Raw genomic sequence first — 27,694 nt, 5'->3', positions numbered from 1 at the left:
TCGGATAATTAGAGATTATTCAGATTAATTAATTGAAATATTAATCGGATGTATTTATTAAAATACAAAATATAATGAATTTATTAAACTAAATATAATCATTTAAGAAAAAAAAATGTAATAATTAATCGAAATATATAAAATCGTATCAACAGAGTATATTGAAACGATTAATCTGAAGATTAATCGGTAAAACCCGTAATTTATAAAATAAGTTGTACTACTCAATTACAACTTACATGCCACAATATTTTAGGTTAGCAGACAACAGTGCTGCTTCTCAACACCATGGCTCATAATTACAGTCATTATTAAATACCCTATTCTTTTTTCCTTTAATTTTTATAGTACCACTGTAGTACCTACTCCTAAGTGTTACTAGTAGTATTTTTTAATTAAATGATGTACAGGAGGAGTTGATGTTGTTAATGCCATTGGTGTTTGGACCTCATTTACCCATAAAAGTTGGCATATTTCATCATATCAAGATAGATCTTTCCCTAAAATAATACTATACCCACCCTTCACATTTCTATGGTGGGTTTGGTTCATCTAATTTCTTGATTTTGTTCTTTGTATTTATCTTCCCCATCTTTGCCTCATTTGGGTTTATAAGGGTTTATGCTCCTCTGTTTCTAATTCTTGATATAGCCCTTTATATATATATGTATGTGCATATATTTTGCATTGACAGTGTATTCGATATAGCTGTATTGTTCCTGTTTTTTAATTATTTTGTTTAGTGTCGGTGAGTGAAGTTTGTTAGCAATGTTGAGGTTTAAAGACAGCCCTCATTCATCTCCATACTCTATTTTCAACTGGTAATTACAGATGCTTATATATGTATTCTTGTTTCAATATTTAAAGGGTTTTTGATAAACAACATATTTGTTTCTTTTTCGAATGTTAAATGAAGCATATATAATCTGAATGTTGATTGTATTTGCAGTGCCCCTCGAGATGGGCAGTCACCAAGGAATCAGCATTTTCTTAATTCATCACCTAGGCCCTCTTCTCAATATAAGCCTGTAAGTTTTTTACTCAATGTGGTCAATACCCGATTAGTAATGTACATTCTTTTTGTTTGTAGTTTGAATTGTTTTTTATCGTATAAGCCGAGGGGAAGTGATGATATGAACTCATGATAATGAAGGGGCGGTGATGCGCATTTGGCACCTATATCCTAAGTGGTTGATATTTTTACTTAATCCAAATAGCCTTTATCAGCTGTGGGATATGAATAACTTTGGTTTTGATGAACTGAGACTCTTTCACATCGGAAAATCAGCCGTGGCATTTATTTTTCTTTTAAAATTTTGTTGAACAATAAGTGGAAGTCCTCATTTTGTTGCCAATGTATCGAAATGATCTCTTTAGCTACTTGTATTTTTAAGGAATCGATCTTTTACTAGTAGTTGTATGTTTGTGAATTTGAGAGTATGTTTGCAGTCAAACATGAAACTAATCATGTGTAGCTTGTAAGCATTTTACTATGTCCAAAAATATAATTTTGGATTTTACTGTATATTTTTTTGCTTGTTACTTCTAATGGTAATTTACAGATTGACAATAAACTAGCATCACAGTATGGGTTTTGTGAACTTTGATCTGGTCTCCTTATTATGCTAATTATTCTATCATTGTGCAAGCCTCACGCACTAGTAAACATTTTGAGCCACTAAATACCAGCCATATCAATGACTGATGAATATTTTGTTCTTATTCAGTCATCTGCAGAACTTGTGAAGGAAATAACTAGTCTTGAGGGTGAAATAATATACTTGGAACGGTATCTACTTTCACTCTATCGAGGAGCTTTTGAGCATCATATTTCTTCCTCGTCCGGAGAAAGCGGAACCTCTTCGCAGAATAAGAGTGACACGGAATCTCAAAATAGCTCTGATAAATGTAGTCTCAGACTGCAGCCTAAGTTTTGCAAAGATAGTCCTGATTATTACAATCATAGTCTCCCTTTAGCTCGTAATGTGGCCAGTACAGATGATCAGAAACATACTTCTACTCCAAAGTCATCATATAGAACGGTTAGTAAACTAGAAGTGAATGATCTTAATGTTATGTTCAGCTAAAAGGATTGCAATTTATAAACAAATTATTATTAGTTTTAACTTCTGTTGTGAGCAAATGCAGGGCTGGGCGACTGCTAATCAAGGTCACCGAAGTCTGGCTGATCACCTTGTTACTTCTCGCATGGATGTTAACCTTAACAGACCTGATCGCCTTTCAGAAGAGATTGTCAGATGCATGTCTTCTATATACTGTAAACTTGCAGATCCTGCAGATTCCACTCTGAGGAACACAGGCCTTTCAGCTTCTTCTACTTCGTCCCTTTCCTCCTCAAGCACATTATCTCCTAGGAATCTTTCCGAAAATTGGAGCCCTCATTTCAACGAAGATGCTGGAGGGAATCAAATACAGGGCTTCAAAGAAGCTGGCAGCGATTTTGCTGCTAAAATGCTACAAAATTTCAAGTAATCCCACTACTCGCCTGTTAATCATTATTAGTTTTGCTTCCAAAATGCTCTCTGATGGAATTTTTAGGTGATTTTTTACATATGCTTATTGGTGAACTGTATAGGTTGCTGGTGAAAAATCTTGAGAAGGTCGAACCACTGAAGATGACGCGTGAGGAGAAGCTTGCATTTTGGATAAATATCCACAATGCTTTGGTGATGCATGTATGATTTGAGCTCTTTGTTTTAAATATCTCTAACCTTTAGGCCATTAATATGGACCAGAATTTGCTGAAAACACTAGAGAAGATAAATTTGTCTGCATACGGACCAAGTGGCACCCCAACCTTCCTTGTATCTAGAGGTAGCCAAATGAAAACCCTCCCTACCCTGCCCGGATTTTATTCAGTAATTATTCGGCCGTGTTAACTGTGTATTTACCTGACCCGACCCGTATCAAACCAATTGCCGGTTAAGGTTTCATTTTTCAGAACCCGTGAACCGCCCTGGCCCGAACCGCCCTGGCCCGGCCCGGCCCGGCCCGGCCCGGCCCGGTACAAGCCTAGCCCATGAACCGGTTCAGCCGGTTCACAAACACACATTGTTCAATTTGTTATAATTATATTTTTACTACTCTTTACACATTTTTTACTTATAATTCAAATTTACTTTTTACTAGTTTATTGTTTTAAGAGCAAGTCCAATAGTTATAGTTATCATCTTGCTTTGTTTTTTTGTTAATAATTTGGGAGTAAAATTAATTAGGCTCTAAAATGTACGATGTCTGGAACTAGTGAGTTGTTGCTTTGTGCAAAGTACTGTAAATGTCTAATCTGTATTGAAATGTTTTCCATCAGCTCATATTAGCAAACACAGAAACGTGTTAGGGGCCTTTGGGCCATTAGCAAACAGTACAAATGTTTGTCTTTTAAAAATGTATTAGCTTCTTTTTCATTGCTACCGTGGTTTCTGTTACAGGCGCATTTAGCCAATGGAACTTCAAATTATGTGAAAAGTAATGCAATTCTGAAGGTAAAAAGTTGCTGCTAATATTTTGTTTTTTCATTGTTATCTGACTATTAGCTTGAGCTTATGTTAAATCAATTTTCAATCTTTATTTACAGGCAGCTTATACTGTTGGTGGGCAATACATAAATGCTGACATTATACAAAGCTCCATTTTAGGAATCAGATCACACTATACAGCACCGGTATGTATGCACATTTTTTTCATTTTTACATGTTTACCATGATTTAAAAATTAAGATAAAATACCAGCACAATATGTTAAAAGCTGTTATCTGCGGGTTGTTGATGACAAAAAGATATTCTAAATACTTGAAGTGGAAAATCGACCACAAGCATACCTAGCACATCACATACAAACAATGTGGCTTAGTAACTTCATTTGTTTCAATCAAAACTTTAAATACATTCCTCAAAATATAGGAATCTGGATAGAATCTACTCCGTGGGTTTGGTTTTCTATGTACTTAGCCTCATAAGTTTCCTAATCACTAGGCGGTCTGCTACCTAACTTGGGGTTGCAATATGATCTGCTGCCAGCAAGCATAGTATTCCTGACCGAGTTACATGTCAATTGTCATATTGTACACATTTTGTAGTAGAGTTCTCACTGAGGATCTTGTATTTGTAGATTTAGAATAGAAGGCTGATGCATGTTTTCATTTCATCATGTTCTAAAATACAAGTTGGCAGAAGCAAATAGCTTCAACTGCAAGCTGATGCCTCTTTTTCTTAAAAAATAATTTTTTTGGAGATAACACCTTTGCTGACATGATCGATACAGTGGCTGGACACCCTGCTGTCTCCAGGAAAGAAGTCTAAAGCTTTGAGCTCCAAACATGTATATTCCATCGACTACCCAGAACCACTTGTTCATTTTGCACTTTGTACAGGGGCATTTTCTGACCCTTCAGTAAGTTGATCCCTCCCCAAACTTCTGGCTTGTTACATAATCAATGGAATACTTTTTTGTTGAAATCTCTAAGTTCTCTTCCAATCGATTGATCACTGGTATTGATGGAATATGTAATGGAAATAGGTACGAGTTTACACAGCAGACAGCATCTTTAAGGATCTCAGACTTGCTAAAGTAGAGTTCATACAAGCTACCGTGTATGTTCACAAGGAAACAAAGGTATGCCTCCCAAAAATGCTGGAAGACTTTGCGAAGGACATGTCAATAAATATGACTGGCCTTTTGGACATTGTTAGCGCATGTCTATCAGAAGCTGAGCAGAAAGCCATCTCTAGATGCGTGAAAGGAAAACCTGAGAAATACATCAGCTGGTTAGGGCAGAACTTAAAATTTGGATATGTGATTAATAGGGAAGCAGTAGCCGAAAGAAGATTGTCTGTCTAGTTATACGAGTTTTTTGTATCATATAAACCAAACATACCAGGAAGCAGAGTCTGGGGAGGGTAAATATAAGCGAGCCTTGCCCGTACTTAAAGGAGTAGAAAGGATGTTTCCATGATTATCTTGGCTTGAGGTTTATTTTCTATAGAAACCTGAAAAAATAAAGTTTGTGTCTTGTTTTGGTTGGGGGTTGTAAAGATTGTATAGGTTTGTTATGGAGTGATGTGAATGGAACAAGTTAGTGATTTTGCTAAGCTTGAGACTTGTGTTTCTCGAGGACGGACACATTTGAGGATTATATGAACATAGTTTGAACTTGCAATAAAATTTTAGCTCCTACAGTTTTGTATAAATTTTGAATACTGGATAACTAAAATTCAATGACAATACATTTGGCAATTATATAAGTGGCTCTTGCAAGGTAGTGAGCAACACACTTTGACAAATAGTAACCAGAAACTAAAGCTCTGTAGTAATCGGTCAGCATTCCAGTTTAAGAAACAATGACCATGTTTTTTTGATCACGAGGGGAGCATTGAATCCATTGCTTTGAGCATCAACAACCGCAAATTCATAAGCAAAAATCACAATGAGTACATTTAGCGTCTTATCTGTATTTGTTTGGCTTATGGATTACATACAGAACACAACTAGAAGTCTAGAACTAGGGATGAACATGCTGCGCTTTAAACCGTACCGTAACCAAAGTGGGTGGTTTCATAAATCAGGAGCCATAACCAAACCAAACCAAACCAAACATGATCAATGGGATTTTGGTTTATCAAATTTTGGATTCGGTTTATAGTAGTGTGGTTTCGGTTTTAAAAACCAAAGACGCATAAACATTACTCCTTCTTAGTCCTTGCGGATCTTTAATTTCCCAACTAGTTCAAAAGCCTTGAAGGCAATGCCGAAGATAAATGTAGAGGACACTTCTTAGCGGCTTCCCGGAGGGACTTAAAAATCCATGCTAAGAACATCTCCTGGTGGAAAAGCTGACAATGACTCCCTGGGTTTATATTAGGTTCAAAAGTTCAAACAAGTTCTGAAACCTAATGCATAAGAAAATAGACACTTTGCCAAGATTCTTGTTAAGGAAGCCTCGCATTTGGATTGAATTTTAGAAGTTCAGATACGTTTTGAGATCTAAAATGTATACACACTTAACCATTGTTCCAACATAGCAAGTTAGCAAGCAACAAGGAACAAAGAGCAAACAGAAAAAGAAAAAACCAAGAAACCAGCCCTAAAAAATGCATAAACTACTGGGCTATGCAGTGAGAATTTATCTCCTCTGAGAATTGGTGAGAACCTGTAAAAGAAAAGGTTAAAGTATCAAAATTTCCACCGGATAATTAGCTTAGTGAAATATTAAATTTACCACCAATTAATAAATTTTTAATTATCGGTACTAAATTTAAGATGTCGCTAGTTCACGACCGACTTAGAAAGTAATCAATTTGAGAATAAATTTGAGATGTCGCTAGTTCACGACCGGCTTAAAAAGTAATCAATTTGAGACTCGCATAGCTGAAACTTGAAAATGGTACTTGTCGGTGTAAACTTGGAATATTGTGATCAACTTGATAATAAACATTAAGAAAAATCTATACTATACTATAATAACCGGAATGGGGTATAATTTGGTATGTTTTTTTTGGTTGGTATGCCTTTTTTTGTTAGTTTGGTTATCCTCATTTATGACCGTCAGATCTTCTATATTAAGTATTCAAGACCGTTAGATTCAAATACTAAAATAGTATACACTACTCAAACTCACAGGTTCGAACCCCGCCAAGAGTAAATATTTATATTATTATTTATACACTGCTGAAACTCTCAGGTTCGAATCTCACTAACATCAAATATTTATAATATTATTTATACACTACCCAAGATTCAGGTTCGAATCCTGCCAACAACAAATATTTATATTATTGTTTATAAATTTACTCATAACCTAATGATCCAAAAAGAAATTTATTATAATTTAAATAATATAAAAATATAATGAAAAATCCGTGCATCGCACGGGTTGTAAAGCTAATATATTTAATAAGCAAATCAATCATAATATATAACTATTATTGGAAATAGTAACTATTACAGCAACATAGAGGCAATTATATATAACATTTAACAAGGCAAACCAAGACAACAATTAACGAAACAAATCATGTAGGTAAATAGCTTGCATTTCAGTAACTGTAAGAACAAAAAAAGAACAGAAACCGTACCAGTAACGATAGCTTTAACAGTGAAAAGAAACACAAAGCTTAGATCGTCAACAGGTACAACAAAATAAGAAACTGATCAGCTAAGTCGTCAGGCCTTGCTCGAAGCCCTGACTACTCTTGAAGAGATAATTACCCCCACCTGCTGTGTTGGGATGCTTGCAATGCCTCCTCTAGGATAAAACAGCTCCGAGATTGGTGTTCACAACAACAACAAACTCCACTTCGACTAGCACCTCATTCGCCGGAAAAATCAGCAGCTCAGGATAGTGTTTGGGAGAGAAGAGAAAGCAGATGGGAGAAAAGAATGTAGGTGTAGTGTATGAAACTCAGCAACTTAGTCCTCTATTTATACTAGAGGCTAAGTGAAACTGACCATTCTGAATTAATTTTAGAATAAAACTGCCCATTTAATAAATAAATCAAAACTGATGGGTTTTGAATTTATATAAAATGTAACAGCTTATACATTTATCTCACACATTATTTCAGCTTTAATGTTTTAATTTGAATATATTATCAGTTACAAGTTACATATCTAATGTCCAGGTTCAATGAATCTGACTCAACCCACTAACAAATTGACTAAGCCCAATTCAGAAACCGAACCCACCCCAACAGTAATAACCCAACTCAAACTGATAAATAAATTCTAATTAAAAGATTAAATCACAAATAAATAAAATCCTCGCCCAGGTCGCCTCGCGTACGCGAGACGCCGAGACATTCGCCCAAATCGCCCTTCGACCCGACCCGGTCCGGTGCATGGCAGCGGCGACAGCGCGTGTGTGCGCGTGAAGCACACAAGAACACCATGCACCATCACACACCTTAGTAGTTGTACACTACCCATGTGTGTGATACTATATAAAGCCAACACCTCGTTTATTTATTTTCAATGTGGGACAAAACACATTCTCATTTTTTCAAGATCTTTCAAGCCACTAAGTTCAACTCTAATTCTCTATGGATTTCATTAAGAAAAAATCTTAAAACCATACATGAAAGTTTAAGTTCACATATCATCAGAACATAATAAAACTTATTATCTAAAATCCATTTTTCTAACAATCCCCCACAATCCATACAGAAATGTGATCAGGTTTTTCATCATGACTTGTTTTTCATAGTCGGTACCCTTCCGGGTTTGAACCCTCCTAAGTTCTCTACTTCAATAGCTACCGGATTCAGATGGAATGTTTCACCTTAAATCTTAATCCGATTAGTGTAACCATGTTCCATAGACGACGACAAGTCAACGGCTATGGTGCCAATCTACGGCTTTGAGACATTAATGGTCTTGTTTCGATCATGTTCGTCGAATGCTTCAAGAAATAACCCTTTCCTCTAATTGCAACCACACAATTACATTCGCTTAGATGGGCATCTCCAGAGATATACTGCTTCTATCTCGCCGAATGATTTGATCACATTCATAGTTTTAACGCTCTTGCTTTTCTAGCAGTGTCAGTACCTTCTAGGTTTACAGGGGATAGACCCGGATATAATAGAATCATCTATGTAGCAAAGGTACTACCAATTCATCCTTACAGCTTGTCATTACCACATTGAATACACTTCGAAGGATCTCCTTTCATATGTGTTAGGTTCCCACTGTTGATGAATTATGATGGGTCGACAGTCCCATCCCCAACCTGAGTTGAGGACCACTACAGGTTCCAGTCCTTTAGTCTAAGGATCAACTATATTATTCTGAGTTCCTACGAACTCTATAGCTATAATCCTATCAGACACTAAACCCATTATAGACTTGAGTCTAACTTGGATATGTCTCTTTATTTTAGCATTATACTTTTTACTGCTAATCTTGTCGATAGTTGTTCGACTATCACAATGAATAATAGCAGGAAGCGGTCTGCTTACTATGGGTATCGCAGACATAAGTCCGTGTAACCATTCAGCCACCGTCCCCATGACATCAAGTGCACAACACTCAGCATCAAATGTAGACCGAGTCACTATGGTCTGTCTGCTTGACTTCCAGGATATTGCTCCACCTGCCAAGATAAACACATATCCAATCACTCCATTGAAACCAGACTTCTTAGCTATCCAACTTGCATCACTAAACCCTTCAAGTACACCAGGAAATCTCTTATAGTGTAAACTAAGGTACATTGTGCCTTTTAGATATCTAAGTACTCTATCAAGAGCATCTCAATGACTTCTGTTTGGACAGCTTGTATATCTAGCCAACTTAGACACAGAATATGAAATATCTGGTCTAGTACAGTTAGCAATATACTACAAGCTCCCAATAATCTGAGAATACCTTAACTGAGACACATGTACTCCTGAAGTATTCTTGGCAAGGGCAACTTTAGGATCATAGGGTGTACTAGCGATTCAACACGATGAATAACCATACTTCTCAAGTATAGATTTCTCTATATAATGAGATTGAGTCAAGGTTATTCCTTCAGCCGATTGAATCAGTTTGATTCCAAGAATCACATTAGCCTCACCCATATCCTTCTTTTCAAAGTGTCTTTTTAAGAAAGCTTTTATCTCATTAATGATCTCAATATTGGTTTCAAACAATAAGATGTCATCCATATATAGGCACAAGATAACACACTCACTACCTTTAACTTTGGTGTAGACACACTTGTCACTTTCATTAATCATATAACTGAAAGGCAATACAGTTTCATCAAACTTTTTATGTCAATCCCTGGGAGCTTGTTTCAAGCCATAGATGGACTTGATCAACTTACATACTTTTCTTTCATTTCTAGATGCAACAAATCCCTCAGGCTGGTCCATATAAATCTTTTCCTCAAGTTCACCATGAAAAAAAGTTGTCTTTACATCCATCTGATGGATGATAAGACCATGGACAGAAGCCCATGCTATAAGCATTCGGATTGTTACCATTCTTGCAACCGGAGAGTATGTATCAAAGTAATCAATTCCTTCATTTTGCTTAAAACTCTTAGCTACCAGTTTAGCTTTGTACTTATCTATAGAGCCGTCAGGGTTCAACTTCCTTTTAAAGATCCATTTGCACCCAATACTAGAACGCCCAGGAGGGAGATCAACCAACTCTCATGTTCCATTAGAAATAATGGTGTCAATTTCACTCTTCACAACGCCCTTCCAATGCATAGACTTCGAAGAATCCATAGCCTGTCGAAAAGTTAAAGGTTCATCCTCAATATTGTAAGTGATAAAATCACCTCCAAAATCCTTAACTACATTTGCACGCTTACTTCTCCTTGGTTCCTCTACTTTATTAGGAGTAGAGCTACTACTAGGGTCCGCCCCCACATTTGTCATATTTTCCACATGATCAAGAATAGAACTCGATGTGTGAGTAGGATCTTCCTCAGAAGTCTTTTTAGGAATTTCAGTCTTCATAGGGTAGACATCCTCAAATAATGTAGCATCTCAAAATTCAACTATCGTGTTTTCCACTATACCATCTATGTCATATTTTAATTCTAAAAATCTCATACCTGTAGTGGTTTCAAGATAGCCCGGAAAGATACAATCAACAGTTTTTTGACCTAGTTTCTTTCTCTTGTATTCAGGAACAAGCACTTTAACAAGGCACCCCCGCACACGAAGATACTTAAGACTAGTCATCCTGTATTTCCATAACTCCAAAGGTGTCTTATCCATGTGTTTCAGAGGGACTCTATTCAAAATATGGCACACTGTATTTAGAGCCTCTCCCCACATGCATTTAGGCAACCCAGAGTTAATTAGCATACTATTAATCATATCTTTAAGTATTATGTTCTTTCGTTCAACAACCCCATTAGACTCAGGTGTGTATGGCGGAGTAACTTCATGAACTATACCATGGTTTGCACAAAATTTATTAAACGCGTTACTCGTCACCACCTCTGTCAGATCTCAACCGTTTAAGTACCTTACTAGTTTGTTTTTCTACTTCAGTTTTATATATAATGAATTTACTAAGTGCTTCATCCTTATGTCTAAGTAAATAAACATAACAATATCTACTACTATCATCTATAAAAGTAATGAAGTATCTAAACTGGTCCTTGGCACCACCAAATTCACAAATATCAGTGTATACTAAATCTAACAAGTCTGAATCCCTAACAATATTATGAAAATATTTCCTTATTTGTTTAGCAGACACACATACTTGACATTTAAAATTCTTTTCTATGGTATGTTTTGGAATCAACTCTAAGTTCATCATATTCTTAAGAGCACCAAAATTTAAGTGACCTAGTCTAGCATGTCATAAATTTGAGGATTCAACACAGTTAATAGAAGGAATAATATCATTATTCAAAGTCCCCAAAATAGAATCGACATTAATAACAAATAAACCATTTGACAAGTAACCCTTGCCAAAAAATGTACCAGTACGAATAAGAACTACTTTATTACACTTGAAAGAAATTTCAAAACCATTAGAAACTAAACAGGTTCCACTTATTATATTTCTACGCCTGTCGGGAACATGATGCACTTTAGTCAAAGATAGAATACGTCCTGAAGGGAACTTTAGATCCACGTTTCCTACTCCATGTACTTGAGCAACACTAGCATTCCCCATCTTCATAGTCAAGCTATGACTCTGTTGATAAGATACATATAAACTAATATCAACACAAATATGTACATTAACTCCAGTATCTATCAACCATTCATTTGACAGATAAGGGGAAAATAGTACAGGGTTGTAGGATACATACGGTCAATGTTGGTTTCAGAAGTCGTAGCCTCACCAACAACCATGTTCACTACACTTGCGGTTCCAAGTACAACATTCGCTTGCGCTACCACCTCAGTTTTCTTCGCTTTCTTTATAGGGCAGTCCTTACTCCAGTGCCCAACCTGCCCACAAGACCAAGACGGGTTTTTTGCCTTTGGTTTCTTGGCCTTGTCTTTGTCACTCTTAGGTTTATTACTATTAACTTTCTTAGCAACAACCTTCCTTTTTTGTCCTACATGTGCTACATTTACCTTCGAGGTACTGTGCTCAGTTGGCATCACATGTTCTGTTTGGACTTGTGTTGTTCTTGAACCGAGATGTCCAACATAAGGTTGGTCCATGTGATCTCTCCTTTCTGTCTTTTGAGGGAGAGAGAGAACTCTTCCCAAGACTTCGGGAGCTTTTCAATCACGCTCAAAATCTTGAACTTCTTTGGGAGGTCCATTACGGACTCCTTCAAAGCATGCACTATCATCTCCAATTCATGCACTTGCTCGATCATGGACTTATTGTCCAGCAACTTGAATTCAAGGAACCTAGCCATATAATACTTTTCCAGACCTTGTGAGTCAGTATTGTGTGTCTAGTCCAGCTTCTCCCATAAGAGTTTAGCGAAGTAAGCATCAGAAGAATAAATATCAAACAAGGTGTTTGTTAGAGCAGCCAAAATGGATACCCTAGCAACCCCATCCTTCTCAGCCTACTTCACAAAAGCCTTAACAGTGTCAGCCTTTTCTTGATCCACAATCGATTTCTCATACTCCACAACCAGCCACAAACCCTTTACAGTCAACCACAATTTCATCCTTTTCTGCCAGCGAGAAAAGCCGATACCACCATTGAATTTCTCTGGCAAGCCAGTCAATTCAACGGCTTGTGGAAAACTATAAGTGGTCCAATCAATGACCCCAGCAGATGCACCAAAACTACCACCACCAACAGGAACCTCAGTTTCGCTAACCATTATGCTAAATAATATATAACTAATTATCTCTTCAAGAATGTTGGAAACAGTAACTATTACAGCAACATAGAGGCAGTTATATATAACATTTAACAAGGCAAGGCCAAGACAATAATTAACGAAACAAATCATGTAGGTAAATAACATGCATATCAGTAACTGTAAGAACAAAGAAAGAACGGAAAGCGTAACCATAGCTTTAACAGTGAAAAGAAACAGAAAGCTTAGATCGTCAACATGTACAACAAAACAAGAAACTGATCAGCTGAGTCGCCAGGCCTTACTCGAAGCCCTGACTGCTCTTGAAAAGATAATTGCCCCCGCCTGCTGTGTTGGGATGCTTGCAATACCTCCTCCAGGATAAAACAGCTCCGAGCTTGGTGTTCACAGCAACAATAAACTCCACTTTGACTAGCACCTCAGTCGCCGGAAAAATCAGCAGCTCAAAATAGTGTTTGGGAGAGAAGAGAAAGCAAAGAGAAGAAGAGAATGTAGGTGTGGTGTATGAAATTCAACAACTTAGTCCTCTATTTATACTAGAGGCTAAGTGAAACTAACCCCCCTGAATTAATTTCAGAATTAAACTGCCCATTTAATAAATAAATCAAAACTGATGGGTTTTGAATTTAAATAAAATGTAACAGCTTATACATTTATCTTACACATTATATCAGTTTTAATGTTTTAATTTGAATATATTATCAGTTACAAGTTAAATATCTAATGTCAAGGTTCAATGAATCTTACTCGGCCCACTTACAAAGTAACTAAGCCCAATTCAGAAACCGAACCCAGCCCAACAATAATAACCCAGCCCAAACTGATAAATAAATTCTAATTAAAAAATTAAATCACAAATAAATAAAATTATTGCCCAGGTCGGCTCGCATACGCGAGACGTCGAGACATTCGCCGAACCCGGCCCGGTGCGGGGCGGCGGCGCGCGCGTGTGTATGTGCGTGAATCACACAAGAACACCATGCAGCATCACACACCTTAGTAGTTGTACACTACCGATGTTTGTGATACTTAGTCGTGTCAATTCGGATAACCGGTTCGGTTTCAGATCTATTTTCGGATTATGATATACTTGAAGATCATTCGGATCGGATCAGATGTGATTCGGTTCGGGTCTAATTCGGATTAAAATCGGATAAAATTCGGATTAAGATCGGACAAAATTCTGTTCGGATTAAATTCGGTTCGAATATTTTCGGATCATAACATATTTATTTTTTCAATTTTTTGATATTTAAAAAATATCTTTTTTATTTAACTTATTAATTTTAATGTAATATAATGTACTTTTAAAAAAGAATATGATTAAATACGCATGTTATCATGAACATAAAATTGTTTAAAGTATAAATTTTACTTATTTCGGGTCATATTCAGTTCGGGTAATATATTATTCGATTTTAATCGGTTCCAAGTTTTCAGATCATTTTCGGTTATTGGATCTTGTATTTCAGATCATTTTCGGTTAAATTTTCGGTTCTGGTAATTTTTGGATCGGTTTAAATCAGTTTTCGGATAATTATCGGATTGTATGATTCCGATCTCGGATCGGATCTCGGTTTCATGTTTGGTTCGATTTTTCGGATCTAAACCTATTTTGACAGGTCTAGTGATACTATATAAAGCCAACACCCCATTTATTTATCTTCAATGTGGGACAAAACACATTCTCATTTTTTCAAGCTCTTTCGAGCCATTAAGTTCAACTCTAATTCTCTATGAATTTTATTAAGAAAAATTCTTAAAACCATACATAAAAGTTTAAGTTCACATATTAAGGAATACCTTCCAATCATTAGATTTTGGAATTATTATCAAGAACATAATAAAACTTATGATCTAAAATCCATTTTTTTAATAATTTTATAATTTTTATAGCATAACGAAGTTTAAATAGTAATATTATAAATATTAAAATGATATACACATTGTTCTAAAAATCCCCGATTTTTAAAAAAATCCCCGATTAATTCTTAAAAAATATTTGGCCGATCTATTTTTTGTAATCCGATTAATATTTATAAATTATTTTGAATTATATATTTCATAATAAATAAGGTAAATATCTTAAATATTAAAAAAATATTTAAATATATCCAATTTTGGTTCCGATTATTCCCTCCGATGAAACCCCGATTTGCTGATTAATCCCTAATCGGTACCTAAACTAATTAGTACCGATTACCGATTTTTACAAACATGGATATACATTGAAATGAAATTTGAATATAGCAATGAGTTGAAATTATTTATAAATTTTCTTTATTAAGATAATTAGAATAGAGAGAAGAACAAGCCACCAAGATTCACATCAACTCGCCCGTAGATCGGAGCACACAAATACATACATACACAGAGACAGAAAACCCAGGCTAGCAACCCAAATTCTCTACAGCGATATATAAATAAATCTCATTTATTTACCCACATCGAAATGGTATGTCTTATATCTAACTTTATGCATTTCTTTTAATTTATATGTTCTGCCCTGCACCCAGCTCTTCTCCATTTTTGTGTTGAACATTTGTTTTAGTTAATCTTGTGATTTGTTTAGCTAAATTAACTCGTCCATTATTCCCCAAGAACAAATGACAAAAATAGCCGTTTTTTTAAAAACTTAATCAAAATAGCCATTTCGAAAAAAGTTGTTTTAGCCGATTGAATATTTCATTGTATCCCAATTTGTATAAAATACTCCATTGGTATATGGGATACTCCAATGACTATTTGGGTATCTCATATATCCACTTACACTTGGGTATCCATCGGCTAAATTTCGGCAACTTTTTAGGAATTCGTCATTTTTTTTAATTTTATATAAAAATAGGCTAAATTTGTCCATCACCCTCATTTAAATTATGTTTCTAATAAAATTAATTTAACCAAGTTTGTCATTTTATTGACTGCTAAGATTTGTGCTTGTTTTTATTATTTGCGACGTTTATAATATGTGTATTTTGGCATTCCCAATAAATGAGTTGTTTGTTTGCTGGATGGCAATGTTGCAGTTTCTCAATTAAGGCTTACTGTGATCTACAGCTACTAGTTGTGTACTCGTGGTATGCGAATTATTGTTGGTCTTCTAGTAATTTGTTAATGGTAATACCGAATCAGTAAAGGATTATGGGTAGATAAGCGGGATTAGTTGGGATCATGGTGCTAGCTAGCAACGGGGATACTCGAGTTGACACTAGCATTGATCATGATAGTTGGCATCTGCTGCAATTAGATAAATTGCCAACTACACTACACTTCTCATTAGTGATCATATTATTTTTTTTGATGAAAAAGGATGTTATGTGAACAAACTTCAGAAACTAGTTATGACTTGTATGTTGGTGCATTTTATATCCATACTCTGACAAGAAGTGCTTCTCATTCTGACATGTTTGACTTGTAAAAGCTTTATTGTGTTAGATGTAGCTTACTGAATACTGTCTCTTGCTAGAAAGAAGCGGTAGGATTTATCCAACACTGTGTGAAGCTAAAATATATACCAGGCCAGTGAAATTAGATGCAAAGGAATTTTGTGTGTTTTGGGAACTTTGTTATCAAATTAATAAATTTGTTTTTTTTAAATCAACTTTTTCACCTTGATCTGGCCTAGGATATTGAAGTGTCCATATGTTGACCTTTTACAGCGTGTCTTTAAGTTGCATGGTTTGTAAACTGCTTTGTTGAGGAATGTATCCTGATTTTGCAAAATGATATATTACTATATTCTACTGACACAGAAATTGTTGTTTTAGATTCATTTTTTGCTTCTCATTAGCAGACAAGGGAAAGTGAGGTTGACGAAGTGGTACTCACCATATGCTCAGAAGGAAAGAACTAAGGTAGTCCCACCCTACCTCTGTTTTTTCCTATTCAAATTCTTGCTCATATTCTTTAACTTCATTTTAAAGCTAAATCGTAACGTAATTACAAGGCAATGGTTAGAGCATCTCCAATAGAGGTTGCCAAGGGGTGGCTAAATCTTACGTGGCAAGGCAACTTTGGTTGTCAGCCTATTGGAGTTGTATGGTTGCCCATCAAGGTTGCCAAAACTTGGCAACTTCCCAAAATGGTTAATATACATATAAAAGTGCAAAAATTATATTATAATTTTTTTTAGTTTATGTGGCATTTACAATTTAATTTAGGGACCAAATAGGCAAACTAACTATTGGAATGGAATGTTGCCAAATTGATATAAACTTGAGTGCAAAATATAATACTAGTAATATATATGATCATTTGGCAAGGTTGAAAAAAATACTAATAAAATTGAGATGCTCTTACAGTTAATTACTTCTTTCGACTTCAAATGTTAGGAACTAAGACATTGATTGTTAGATTGAAATGAAGGAAGTACTCTTTTTTCTGATGAATTTTTAATGCAAAAAAAATAAAAATAAATAATATTGCTAATTTATTGTGTTTCAACATTATCTAGTAAAGATAGTCTTTCAGGATATCTCATTATAAAAAGTGTAATTTGCAATTTGGGCAATCTAGACCATGCAATGGATTATTTTTCAGTCAAGTGTACTTCTGTCAAATTCAGTTGCCTCTGCTCTCTTTCCATATGTAAGTCTGGTGAAACTGTAAGTACAAACAGAAATTTGGTACATGAGTAACACGACATGAAACTTTAGTATTTGTTTTGACATTTTAGGTACACGAATACAGAAGTACAGAGTCTGATCCAGTGTGGGGGTGTTTAGTTTTGGGTACACGACATGAAACGAAACGAAAATTTTGTATTTGTGTTGATGAATTGACAGAGATATGTTTATATAAATGAATAATCACATTTCATAGCCAGAATAGTATCAATATAATGGAGGATTTATAGGGGTAATAAGCATACAACAAGCATAAAGGCTTAATCTAGTTAGCCCTTGAATACTATTTAGACGAAACTACTTTGTGTGTACTATATGCTTCAAGGTGCAGATATACAAAGTGCTTACACTTATAAGGATATTAGAAAGTATGCATGACATATGTACATTACAACACTTATTCAAAGTCTATCCCCCTGTAATTTCATAGTTTCAACGGTGTTTTTAATACTGATCGCATTTTTTTAAAGCTAACACTTATATTGGTGCACAACTTGTAAGGTTGTTCGAGAGCTCAGTGGTATGATTCTAAGTCGCGGTCCCAAGCTTTGCAACTTTGTAGAGTGGAGAGGATATAAAGTTGTTTACAAAAGGTATCACAAAGCATTATGGAAGATTCCTTTCTTGTAAGAATGAAATTTTGTTAAATATCAGAAGTGAGCTGTCAGCATCATTCTTTATTTGCCTGGGATTTCGCAGATATGCCAGTCTTTACTTCTGCATGTGTGTCAACCAGGATGACAATGAACTAGAGATCCTTGAAATTATTCATCATTTTGTAGAGATACTAGATCTTTATTTCGGAAGTGTGAGCCTACGACGCCTTGTTGAAATTTTTGCTTTACCCTCTTAATCAATTTAATATGTTATCTGCTTCCTTAGGTGTGTGAGCTGGACTTGATATTTAATTTTCACAAGGTATTTTCTTGTCTCCTTCTCATAAAAACCTGTAATCCCCCATTATAAAATTTGTAGTAAATTATTTTTCTGTTTAAAAAAAATCCCTAAGAAACAGTGGGGCTTAAGGCTTGCCTTAAAAAACCAGGCCAAGAATTAACTAAATCGGGGTTTTACATTAAATATCTTACTCTTTGGATATTTTATTTTTGCAATGCTTATTTTATATATCTCGCAGTATGTAGTATCAGCAATGTTGTTCTATATACTTTATTACTTGGTATTTAGGGCAGTAATTTGAACCACATTCAGTCGAGTTATAACTTATCGAGTTCGAGCTTTGTTTTATTCAAGTCTAAGTTTGACTCGCATTCTAAATGAGCTGAGTTCAAGTTTGTTAATGAGCTAATCAAGCTCGAACCGCGTTCGAGATACCCAAAAATCAAACTTGAAACTTTACAGTTAATCCAATTGCCAGATAAAGTCCACAGAAGTATAATTATATCTAATATATTGCACTACAAGAAAAACATTATTGAGTTCTAGTTAAATTTACAGAAAACTCGGATCATTTTGAGTTTCTTATAGTGTCAAAGTACTTGTTCGAGCTTGAGCTCGAAAATAAGATCAAGTCTTAATCAAGCTCTTTTTTGAGCCACAGCTCAGATCGTATTATGGGCTTATTAAACGTTTTAATGATTCTGAAATATAAGTTAACGCGAGAGTTGGCAGGCTTATTATATATTGGATGAGATTTTGATGGCTGGTGAGCTCCAAGAATCCAGCAAAAAGACAGTTGAACGTCTAATTGATGCCCAGGTAATTCTTTTGTCCATTAAGAACTAAAGTGATACAACTACAAGTCATAAATTTAAATATCGTTTGGAATACTTTGCAGGATGCTTTAGTTGAAGCTGCCAAAGAACAGGCTAACTCGGTCAGCTACATGATCTCTCAGGCGACTAAATAAGTCAAGTATCAAAGTATGTTTATGGAGTTAATTTCTCTCTATTTTGCATTTTAGGCACGGTCCTTGTAATATATGCAGGCTGTTTTTACTAAATGTATCTTAAATGAATTTTCAATCAGTTCTTTTGTTATTTGAGTGGCAGCATCTGATGACAGTTCTTAAATATCCTTACACATCCTATGGCAGCTAGATCGTTTACCTTGCTTGTACTGAAAATATGGTTTTAATGTTCAACTTCATGCTTTTCAAATCCATGGCTTCATAGATATTTACAGAAAGCATCAGTTCTAGGGAATTATATATATAAACAACAGGGAACCACCATCTTCATTACAAATGACCTTCCTAAATAAATGAAGATATAGGACTCCATAGAAATATGACCAGGTAAATCTCTGAAATATTCCCGCTTTGTGCGGGTTCATATGCCCTCATGATAGAGAATTATTATTTATTTTGGGGACGATCTTCTGATTGTAAACATAATGCAACTTGCTGCATCCAGATGTTCATTCCCGGACGAGTTTAGAACTACAAGTACAATATATTCTTGCAGAGTTGAGGTCTGCTTAGCTCTTTCTACATGCGCCTATACTCTTTTTTTTGCTAAATTACACATACTTTACAGACAGTAAGCAAGGATTCTGGCCTAACACTCACTTTGGAGTTGCATCGAAGTTCACTAAGATGGATTTTTCATGCGATACACATGAAACTTTATTGTTTCTGATATCAAGTTTTGGAAAGGTTTATGAGATATAATCAAGTACAGTGATGTGAACTGTGTAGTAATAGAAAAGCTAGACCAAATTGTGTGTATGTCTATAATCTACTTATGCACAGAGTGATCCAACTTCACTTTCAAGTCCAAATGTGTAGCCGAGTCAAAAAGTAATCATGTGTTTTGAAACTAATGGAGCAAGAGGGAAGAGTGGCTTATTGGCATACTCTAAATCACGACTAGAACTTTCTCAAGCCACATCAATGCATAACGCCTCTGCGGATTAGTCATCATCAGTGCATGTCAAATCATCGAGAATAAGGTCATTTCAATTGCATAACCCTGCCCTATTTCGTTCTGGCCCATTAAGCATTGTCCTACCTGCTGCATTATATCATACCTTCTTGAGTGCCAAACTGGGGTCACAGTTTATATGGCTGTGGGCGGCCGCCAGCACGTCGACTACCCTACTCGGTGCAAAGTTGTTGGGGGTGGGGTGGGGGGGTGTCACACTTAATGGAATTCAAGATGCTGATTAGCAAGAACCTAATCCACCAAGAGCATGACCAACCTTGCCGTGCTTATTATACGCGAAAAGTCGGATATGAATTATGTTTGTGAAGGGGCAGAACAGAACCTCTTCTAGAGGTTATGGCTCTCACTCACCCCCTGCTGCTAAATATCACTTGGGCAATTGATCTTCTAAAAAAAATTCACCCGCAGACGCAATTAGTTTAGAATTCTATATTTAAAAATATATCATATGCTGCCTGATATGATCCTCTTTTTTTTTTTTTGTAGAAACAGTAATGTCTTATTGTACAGAGAAATGAACCACAATTTAGACAATCAAACAGAAACATTGAAAACTAAGGAAGCAGTAGTAGTTATGTACAAAAAAGCTTGATAAACTAACGAGTCATCATGTTCCTAAACTCATCAAAACTAAGAACACCATCACCATTAACATCAAACTTAGTAATCATGGCCTCACAATTCTCCACAGTGTTGTTCTGTCCAAGTCTACTCAACATCCTCTTCAAGCTCTTAGGCGTAATACATCCTTTCTCCTCTGCCGCATACATTTTAAAGGCTTCCTTCAACTCTTGGTCTTTCACTCCATTCCTTCCTTGAACCAGCTCTGTGAATTCCTTCTTGTTGAGCATGCCGTCGTCGTCGGAATCCGATATATGCACAGCTCTCTCAGCCTCTTCTTTGGACAGCTCTCCGCCTACTGTCTTTGCACATGTTTGGAGCTCGGATGGGGAGATCTTCCCGTCCTTGTTCTCGTCGAAGTAGTTGAACACTTGCTCCATTACTTGAGGATCTTCTGTGTTTAGTGGTTCCATTGGTGGTCTGGTTTTGGAAGTTGTATCATTTGAAGGATTCATTGGAAGTGATATAATAAGATAATAAGCTATAGATCTATATATAGAGCTTGGAGCGGAGAGGACGAACAAAAAAAGTACGCAAAGGATCACGCTTGCTGGAGAATAAGTGAATAACTAATTATTTAAATAAATACATTTTTTCCCGCATAAACTAATTTGGATACGTATGGGGGCGGTTGGTTGGATGAGGAATAATATAAAAGACAGTGAGGATAAGGGTGGGTGTCGACTCATTTGTTTAAGTATAATAGAAAAATAGTGATTTTCAAAAAACAATCGTGTGATGTGTTACGATCTTTAACATATTTTAATTAGCGTGCATATATAGCGAGATTATAATTTATTATTAGTAAATTTTCGATTATATAAATTACACGAAATATTTGCAAATAGTTTTTGGGAGCTAATTTAGTATATATAACATTTTTCATTATAAAATATGTAAATGTAGAATAAAGGGGCGTATCAAGTCCAGCCGACGTGTACGTTTGTTGAATTGTTTTTGGTAAAAATGGATGGGTAAGAAATGAGTTGAATAGAGATGCGTAGATGGATTGTGGTGACATAGGTATGTCGAGTGGTGTTTTAGTCATTTTCACTAATTTCAAAGTGTCGGCCGTGGGTGATCTGCTAATGTTTTTCATTTTTTTAAATTTTCCCCTTCCCAAATTCTTTTGCATGAATTGTCATATTAGTTAGATATTTTTAGAAAAAAAAGTTAATAGATGTGGTCGGCCTTATGCCCCCGTAAACCCAAAAGCCCCCTTAAAGGAACTAAAAATCTACTATATACTAAAGCAGAATACATATAATGTCATCTTAACTAATATGTTAAATTATTATTTTACTATAATGATGTTATGTTGCTTATGTGTCAAGTTTTTATTTAATCTCATTTTTTATATTATTTTAAAATCTTCTATTTCATATTCTTTACTTCTTATTCTTCATTTGTTCTCATCCTGCATTTCTCACTCATTAATCTCCACTAATTCTCTATCCTCCCCATTTTTCTTCCTCTCATTCTAATTATTCACTCTTTTTTTTTATTTTTTTGACTGATTCACAATATTATAAAATTTTAGGTAGAATTTATAAATAAAACTTTTTTATGACCTTTATATAACATACATAAGAAATTATCTTTAAAATATTATAAAAATGTTAATAAGTAACTTTTTCTTTAATATGTACTTAAAATAATTTTAACTAAACTAACGCGTTCATCTCAAATAAATTAAATATTAACCGGGCGTAGACCCGTGGGCTAATCTAGTACACTTATAAACAGATGGTAAAGGGCTGTAAATAATATAGAAAAATGTTATTTTTAGAATAAATTTTTTGTTTGCGGAACAAAGATTGAGTGAAAATATCAAACTACCCTCTCTCATTTACAATAAACATCTTCTATCTCCCGAAAATATTAATGCAAGAATAATTTAACATCTTCTATCTCCCGAAAATATTAATGCAAGAATAATTTGATAAATTTGCGCTCCATTATTTTAGAAATAAAAAAAACTCTGAAAATAACATTTTTCAATAAAATACACTCAACGAGGGCGTTAGAAGCAACTCTTACCTTTTCCTATAACATAAAAACCATCAGCAACTAAAAATTACATATAGACTCCAAAAATCACAAATCAAGACTCAGCCTGTACAACAAGCCCGGATAATCACAGATCAAAGCCAGAATAGCAGATTGAGCTCCAAATCACAACTATCATCACTCCGGCTCGAATTCAGAAGGCGTAAATTGACCTTGGTTCTCCGATGAAATGCAAATTCCAATGCTACCTCATTTGTTTGAAGTAATAAAGTTTGTTAATGTAGAATAAAGAGGTGTGTCCAGCCGACGTGAATGTTGGTTGATTTGTTTTTGCTAAAAATAGAGGTGATAAGAAATGAGTTGAAGGGAGACGCATATTTGGATTTTTGTGATGTAGAGATCTTTTTGGGCGTTGTTTGTGGTGCGGTCTGTTGTTGCCGAGTGCTGGTAAGAAAGTGTTATCGTAAAAATAAGATTGACGTTTTTGATGAGATTTGATAGTGAAATTTGTATCTATTTTTTGTAAAAGCAGTTTTTTTTAAAATAACAGGATGATTTACTTTCTCTAACAGTTTCTAAGCCAAAAACACTTTCCATTTTTATCAAACAGTTTTGTAACTATTTTTCAGCAAGAAGTTGTTGTCGATGTCTCAATACCAAACACCCAGTCATTTTTGTTATAAGTTGATTGCTATGTAGTCAAAAGTTAAATAGTAAGGCTAGATTTATAGGAGTAGAATTTTCACATTGCATTTAATAAAAATGTTGCTTGTATTGGCTATAAATAGCCCCACTTGTTACACATGAAGAAGCACAAAAAAAATATATAGCTTCAGCTTCTTTCTCTCTACACAACTTTTTTTATCTCCATTTCTGCTCTATTTAGTTTTACAAAGGTTCGATATAATACTTTTATAGCTATTATTTTACAACACGTTATCAGCACGAAGCTCTGCCGAAACTGAGAAGGTATAATTTTAATTTAAAAATGCATATATATGAGTAGACGTGGTTACACCCTCTACATATAATTTTTATATATCTATGACCGAAGTAGACGTGGTTATACTCTCTACTAATAATTTAAATATATATGGCCGGAGCACCGCCTATTAAAATTATTTTACGGTACCATTTAATTTTGGGTAATACCGAAGTATAGTGGGAACCTTAATTTATAAATTGCATAACTATCGGATAATAACTTTTGCCCCTAACCAACTTATGCAGGATTGTCCACTTTAATTTATTATTGGTCGGAGATAATATGCATACGCAGACGTCCGTATGGCGGGTGAAAGTCCATTTGTCATTTTATATATAGATCTGTTTATAATATCAATGATAATAATGATATATATTGATTATTGCATACTTGTTAACGCACCCGATTAAGTAGGATTTTATGTAATATTTACATTGATGAATTAAAATTTAATAATTTTTGTGTTAATTCAGATTTAGTATGACAAATATTACAAGCTTGTCGTTCGTTTCCTTGGACATTTCTGGCGATAATTATTTATCATGGGTACAAGATGTAAAGTTGCACTTGGGTTCAAAGAAATTAAGCGATACAATAAAGGCAGAAAATAAATCCACGTCTGAAGAAAACTTTACCTCCATAATTTTTCCCCGACACCACATGCATGAAGATTTAAAATCTGAGTACTTAGAAGTCGAGGATCCTTTTATTTTATGGGAAAATTTAAAGGATAGATTCGATCACCAGAAACTAGTTTATCTACCTGCAGCTGAAAATGATTGGGCCAATTTAAGACTTCAGGATTTTAAGAGTGTCCAAGCATATAGCTCTGCTTTGTTCAAAATAAGTTCTAGGCTTATTATGTGTGGTGAGAAAGTTACGGAAAAAAGAAAAATCGATAAAACACTATCAACTTTTCACCCCAACAATATCAACTTAGTAGAGATGTACAAGGAGCGCAAATTTACTAAGTTCGGGGATCTTCTATCAACTCTCCTCGTTGCTGAACAGAATCATCAATTGGTGATTAAGAATCATCAATCCCGTCCAACAGGATCTGCCCCATTACCTGAAGTAAATAACATGTCATTCCAGCCGAATGTACGTGGAAAATGGTATAGAGGTGGACGGGGCCAAGGGCGGTACCGTGGACGAGGTCGGAGCCACGGGCATTTTCGTCCATATAACAACTCTGGTCACCGGAAGTGGCAATCAGAATCACAGAGTAAAAGAAAGGCATCACGAGGAGGAAAAACTGAAAATGTTTGCTATAGGTGCGGCATGAATGGGCACTGGACACGTAATTGTCATACCCCAGATCATCTTGTTAAGTTATACCAATCTTCTCAAAAATCAAAAGAGAAAATGGTAGAAACAAATTTCGCCAACAATAACATTGATGATTTTCCGAGAATCACAACTGGAGGAATAAGCATTAATGGTCCGAATGAACCTAACGAAACTCCCATATGGGAGGCTGAAGATTAGTTTCATATAATTATTATAGTAGTGTGTATTGTGTGCTTTATTTTGTTTGAACTATGTAGTATGTTATGTTCTTATCAAATAAATTATGTTTCTTAATTATATACAGAATGGATTCTGAAGATATATGCATTGCTGATTGTGGTACAACTCATACGATTCTACAGAACCAAAAGTATTTTACCCAAATAACCAAAACCCAAGCTCAAGTCGGAACGATTTCCGGTGTATCTAAAATAATCGAAGGTTTTGGAAGAGCTAGTTTCGTCCTACCTAACGGTACCCACATACACATTTCAAATACATTATAGTCTAGTAAGTCTACTAGAAATCTTCTTAGTTTTAAAGATATCCGACTCAACAATTTCCACATCGAAACTACCTCTGAGGCTGATAGAGAATATCTTCTTATTACTTCCGCTAATCCTAGCAACAAGAAAATCTTTGAAAAGTTTCACTCACTTTCCTCAGGATTATATATAATGAAAATTAGAACTATTGAGTCACACAATGTCGTTGCTTCCAAACTCATAGATCCAAAATCTTTTACACTTTGGCATGAAAGATTAGGTCATCCTGGCGTCTCTATGATGCGTCATATTATAGAGAATTCTACTGGTAATCCTCTTAAAGATTTTAAAGTTCTTTCCAACAATGACCTTCCATGTTCAGCATGTTCTTTAGGAAAATTGATTACTCGACCATCCCCTATTAAAGTACAGCTTGAAAGCCCAATTTTTTTAGAAAGGATCCAAGGGGACATATGTGGACCTATACACCCATCTGGCCCATTTAGGTACTTCATGGTATTAATCGATGCCTCAACTAGATGGTCTCATGTTTGTCTTCTCTCAACTCGTAATGATACTTTTGCAAAACTACTTGCCCAAATAATCAAATTACGAGCTCAATTCCCAGATCATTGCATTAAGTCAATTCGTTTAGATAATACCGGCGAATTCACATCTGCAACTTTTGTCGACTATTGCATGTCTGTAGGAATCTCAGTTGAACACCCAGTTCCTCATGTACATACACAAAATGGGTTAGCCGAGTCTTTTATCAAAAGACTCCAAGTTATTGCAAGACCGCTGTTGTTGAAGGCAAAATTACCTACATCTATTTGGGGTCACGCAATACTTCATGCTGCTAATATTATTAGGATTAGACCAACTTCCTACAACCAACATTCTCCGCTACAACTGGTACTTGGTCAAGTTCCTAATATTTCTCACTTCAAAATTTTCGGAAGTGTCGTATATGTGCCGATTGCTCCACCACAAAGATCGAAGATGGGAGCTCAAAGAAGAATAGGTATCTACGTTGGTTTTGATTCCACATCTATAATTAGATATCTGGAGTCTCTAACCGGAGACTTATTTACCGCAAGATATGCAGATTGTCATTTTGACGAGTCTATGTTTCCTCCTTTAGGGGGAGATAAACATTCAAACAAGGTTAATCCTGACATAACATGGAATACATCAGGATTATATTTTCTAGATCCACGTATTGGTCAATGCGAACTTGAAGTTAAAAGAATTATTCATATGCAAAATATCGCAAACCAAATGCCTGACGCATTTAACGATTCTAGAAATATAACTAAATCTCAAATACCTGCAGTAAATACTCCAGCTAGAATAGATATACCAATTCAAAAATCAGATACAAAAGAATTGATTACAGAATCAAAGCCACGCCTGAAGCGTGGTAGACCGGTCGGTGCAAAAGATGTTGCACCACGAAAAAGAAAAATAAAAAAAATTGCCCCTGAAGTGGCACATGCTCCAGAAGAAGCAAATACCCCTAAAGTGGTATTATCTCCTGAAGAGATTCCAGTCCCCGAAGATACGGGATTACACAATCATGAAATTTCAATAAATTATGTGCATGATATGCAATTATGGGATCGAAGTAAAGCCATAATCGATGATGTATTTGTGTATTCCGCAGCATTGGATGTGGACATAAATTCTGATCCTGAACCACAAAGTGTGGATGAATGCCGTCGAAGAAAAGACTGGCCAAAATGGAAAGACGCAATCCAAACAGAATTAAATTCATTGCATAAAAGAGAAGTATTTGGACATGTTGTCCAAACACCAATCAATGTGAGCCCTGTTGGTAATAAATGGGTATTCATAAGAAAACGAAATGAAAAGAATGAAATTATCAGATATAAAGCCCGACTTGTAGCACATGGGTTTTCTCAAAGACCTGGCATTGATTATCAAGAGACATACTCGCCAGTGATGGATGGAATTACTTTTCGTTTTATATTAGGTATGGC

The 27,694-nt window shown here is 35.3% G+C and overlaps 4 protein-coding genes across 4 annotated transcripts; 3 read left to right on the top strand and 1 right to left on the bottom strand.

The window, feature by feature from the left end:
* The first annotated feature begins 306 nt into the window (after positions 1 to 306).
* Positions 307 to 5,181, top strand: LOC141721106 (uncharacterized). Its single transcript, XM_074523862.1, has 9 exons — positions 307 to 821; positions 950 to 1,028; positions 1,728 to 2,042; positions 2,149 to 2,489; positions 2,597 to 2,696; positions 3,450 to 3,503; positions 3,596 to 3,682; positions 4,282 to 4,410; positions 4,537 to 5,181. Exons 1-9 carry the CDS (start codon positions 769 to 771, stop codon positions 4,855 to 4,857), a joined length of 1,479 nt encoding a protein of 492 aa, XP_074379963.1. The 5' UTR covers positions 307 to 768; the 3' UTR covers positions 4,858 to 5,181.
* Positions 5,182 to 15,046: 9,865 nt separating this feature from the next.
* Positions 15,047 to 19,437, top strand: LOC141721103 (AP-1 complex subunit sigma-2-like). The gene is made up of 7 exons (XM_074523860.1): positions 15,047 to 15,227; positions 16,540 to 16,626; positions 17,899 to 17,990; positions 18,097 to 18,205; positions 18,280 to 18,315; positions 19,027 to 19,113; positions 19,193 to 19,437. The coding sequence occupies exons 1-7, from the start codon at positions 15,225 to 15,227 to the stop codon at positions 19,262 to 19,264; spliced, it is 486 nt and encodes a 161-aa protein (XP_074379961.1). The 5' UTR covers positions 15,047 to 15,224; the 3' UTR covers positions 19,265 to 19,437.
* Positions 19,438 to 20,714: 1,277 nt separating this feature from the next.
* On the bottom strand, positions 20,715 to 21,521 carry LOC141721104 (putative calcium-binding protein CML19). Its single transcript, XM_074523861.1, has one exon. It carries the CDS (start codon positions 21,374 to 21,376, stop codon positions 20,897 to 20,899), a length of 480 nt encoding a protein of 159 aa, XP_074379962.1. The 5' UTR covers positions 21,377 to 21,521; the 3' UTR covers positions 20,715 to 20,896.
* A 2,875-nt stretch (positions 21,522 to 24,396) lies between these two features.
* Positions 24,397 to 25,404, top strand: LOC141719746 (uncharacterized). The gene has a single exon (XM_074522121.1). It carries the CDS (start codon positions 24,397 to 24,399, stop codon positions 25,402 to 25,404), a length of 1,008 nt encoding a protein of 335 aa, XP_074378222.1.
* The last annotated feature ends 2,290 nt before the right edge of the window (positions 25,405 to 27,694 follow it).

Source organism: Apium graveolens, chromosome 4 (genome assembly GCF_009905375.1).
Source record: "Apium graveolens cultivar Ventura chromosome 4, ASM990537v1, whole genome shotgun sequence".
In the NCBI taxonomy this organism is placed as follows: domain Eukaryota; kingdom Viridiplantae; phylum Streptophyta; class Magnoliopsida; order Apiales; family Apiaceae; genus Apium; species Apium graveolens.
The sequence above is the reverse complement of the archived record's forward strand: the minus strand, read 5'-3'. Positions and strand labels throughout refer to the sequence as shown.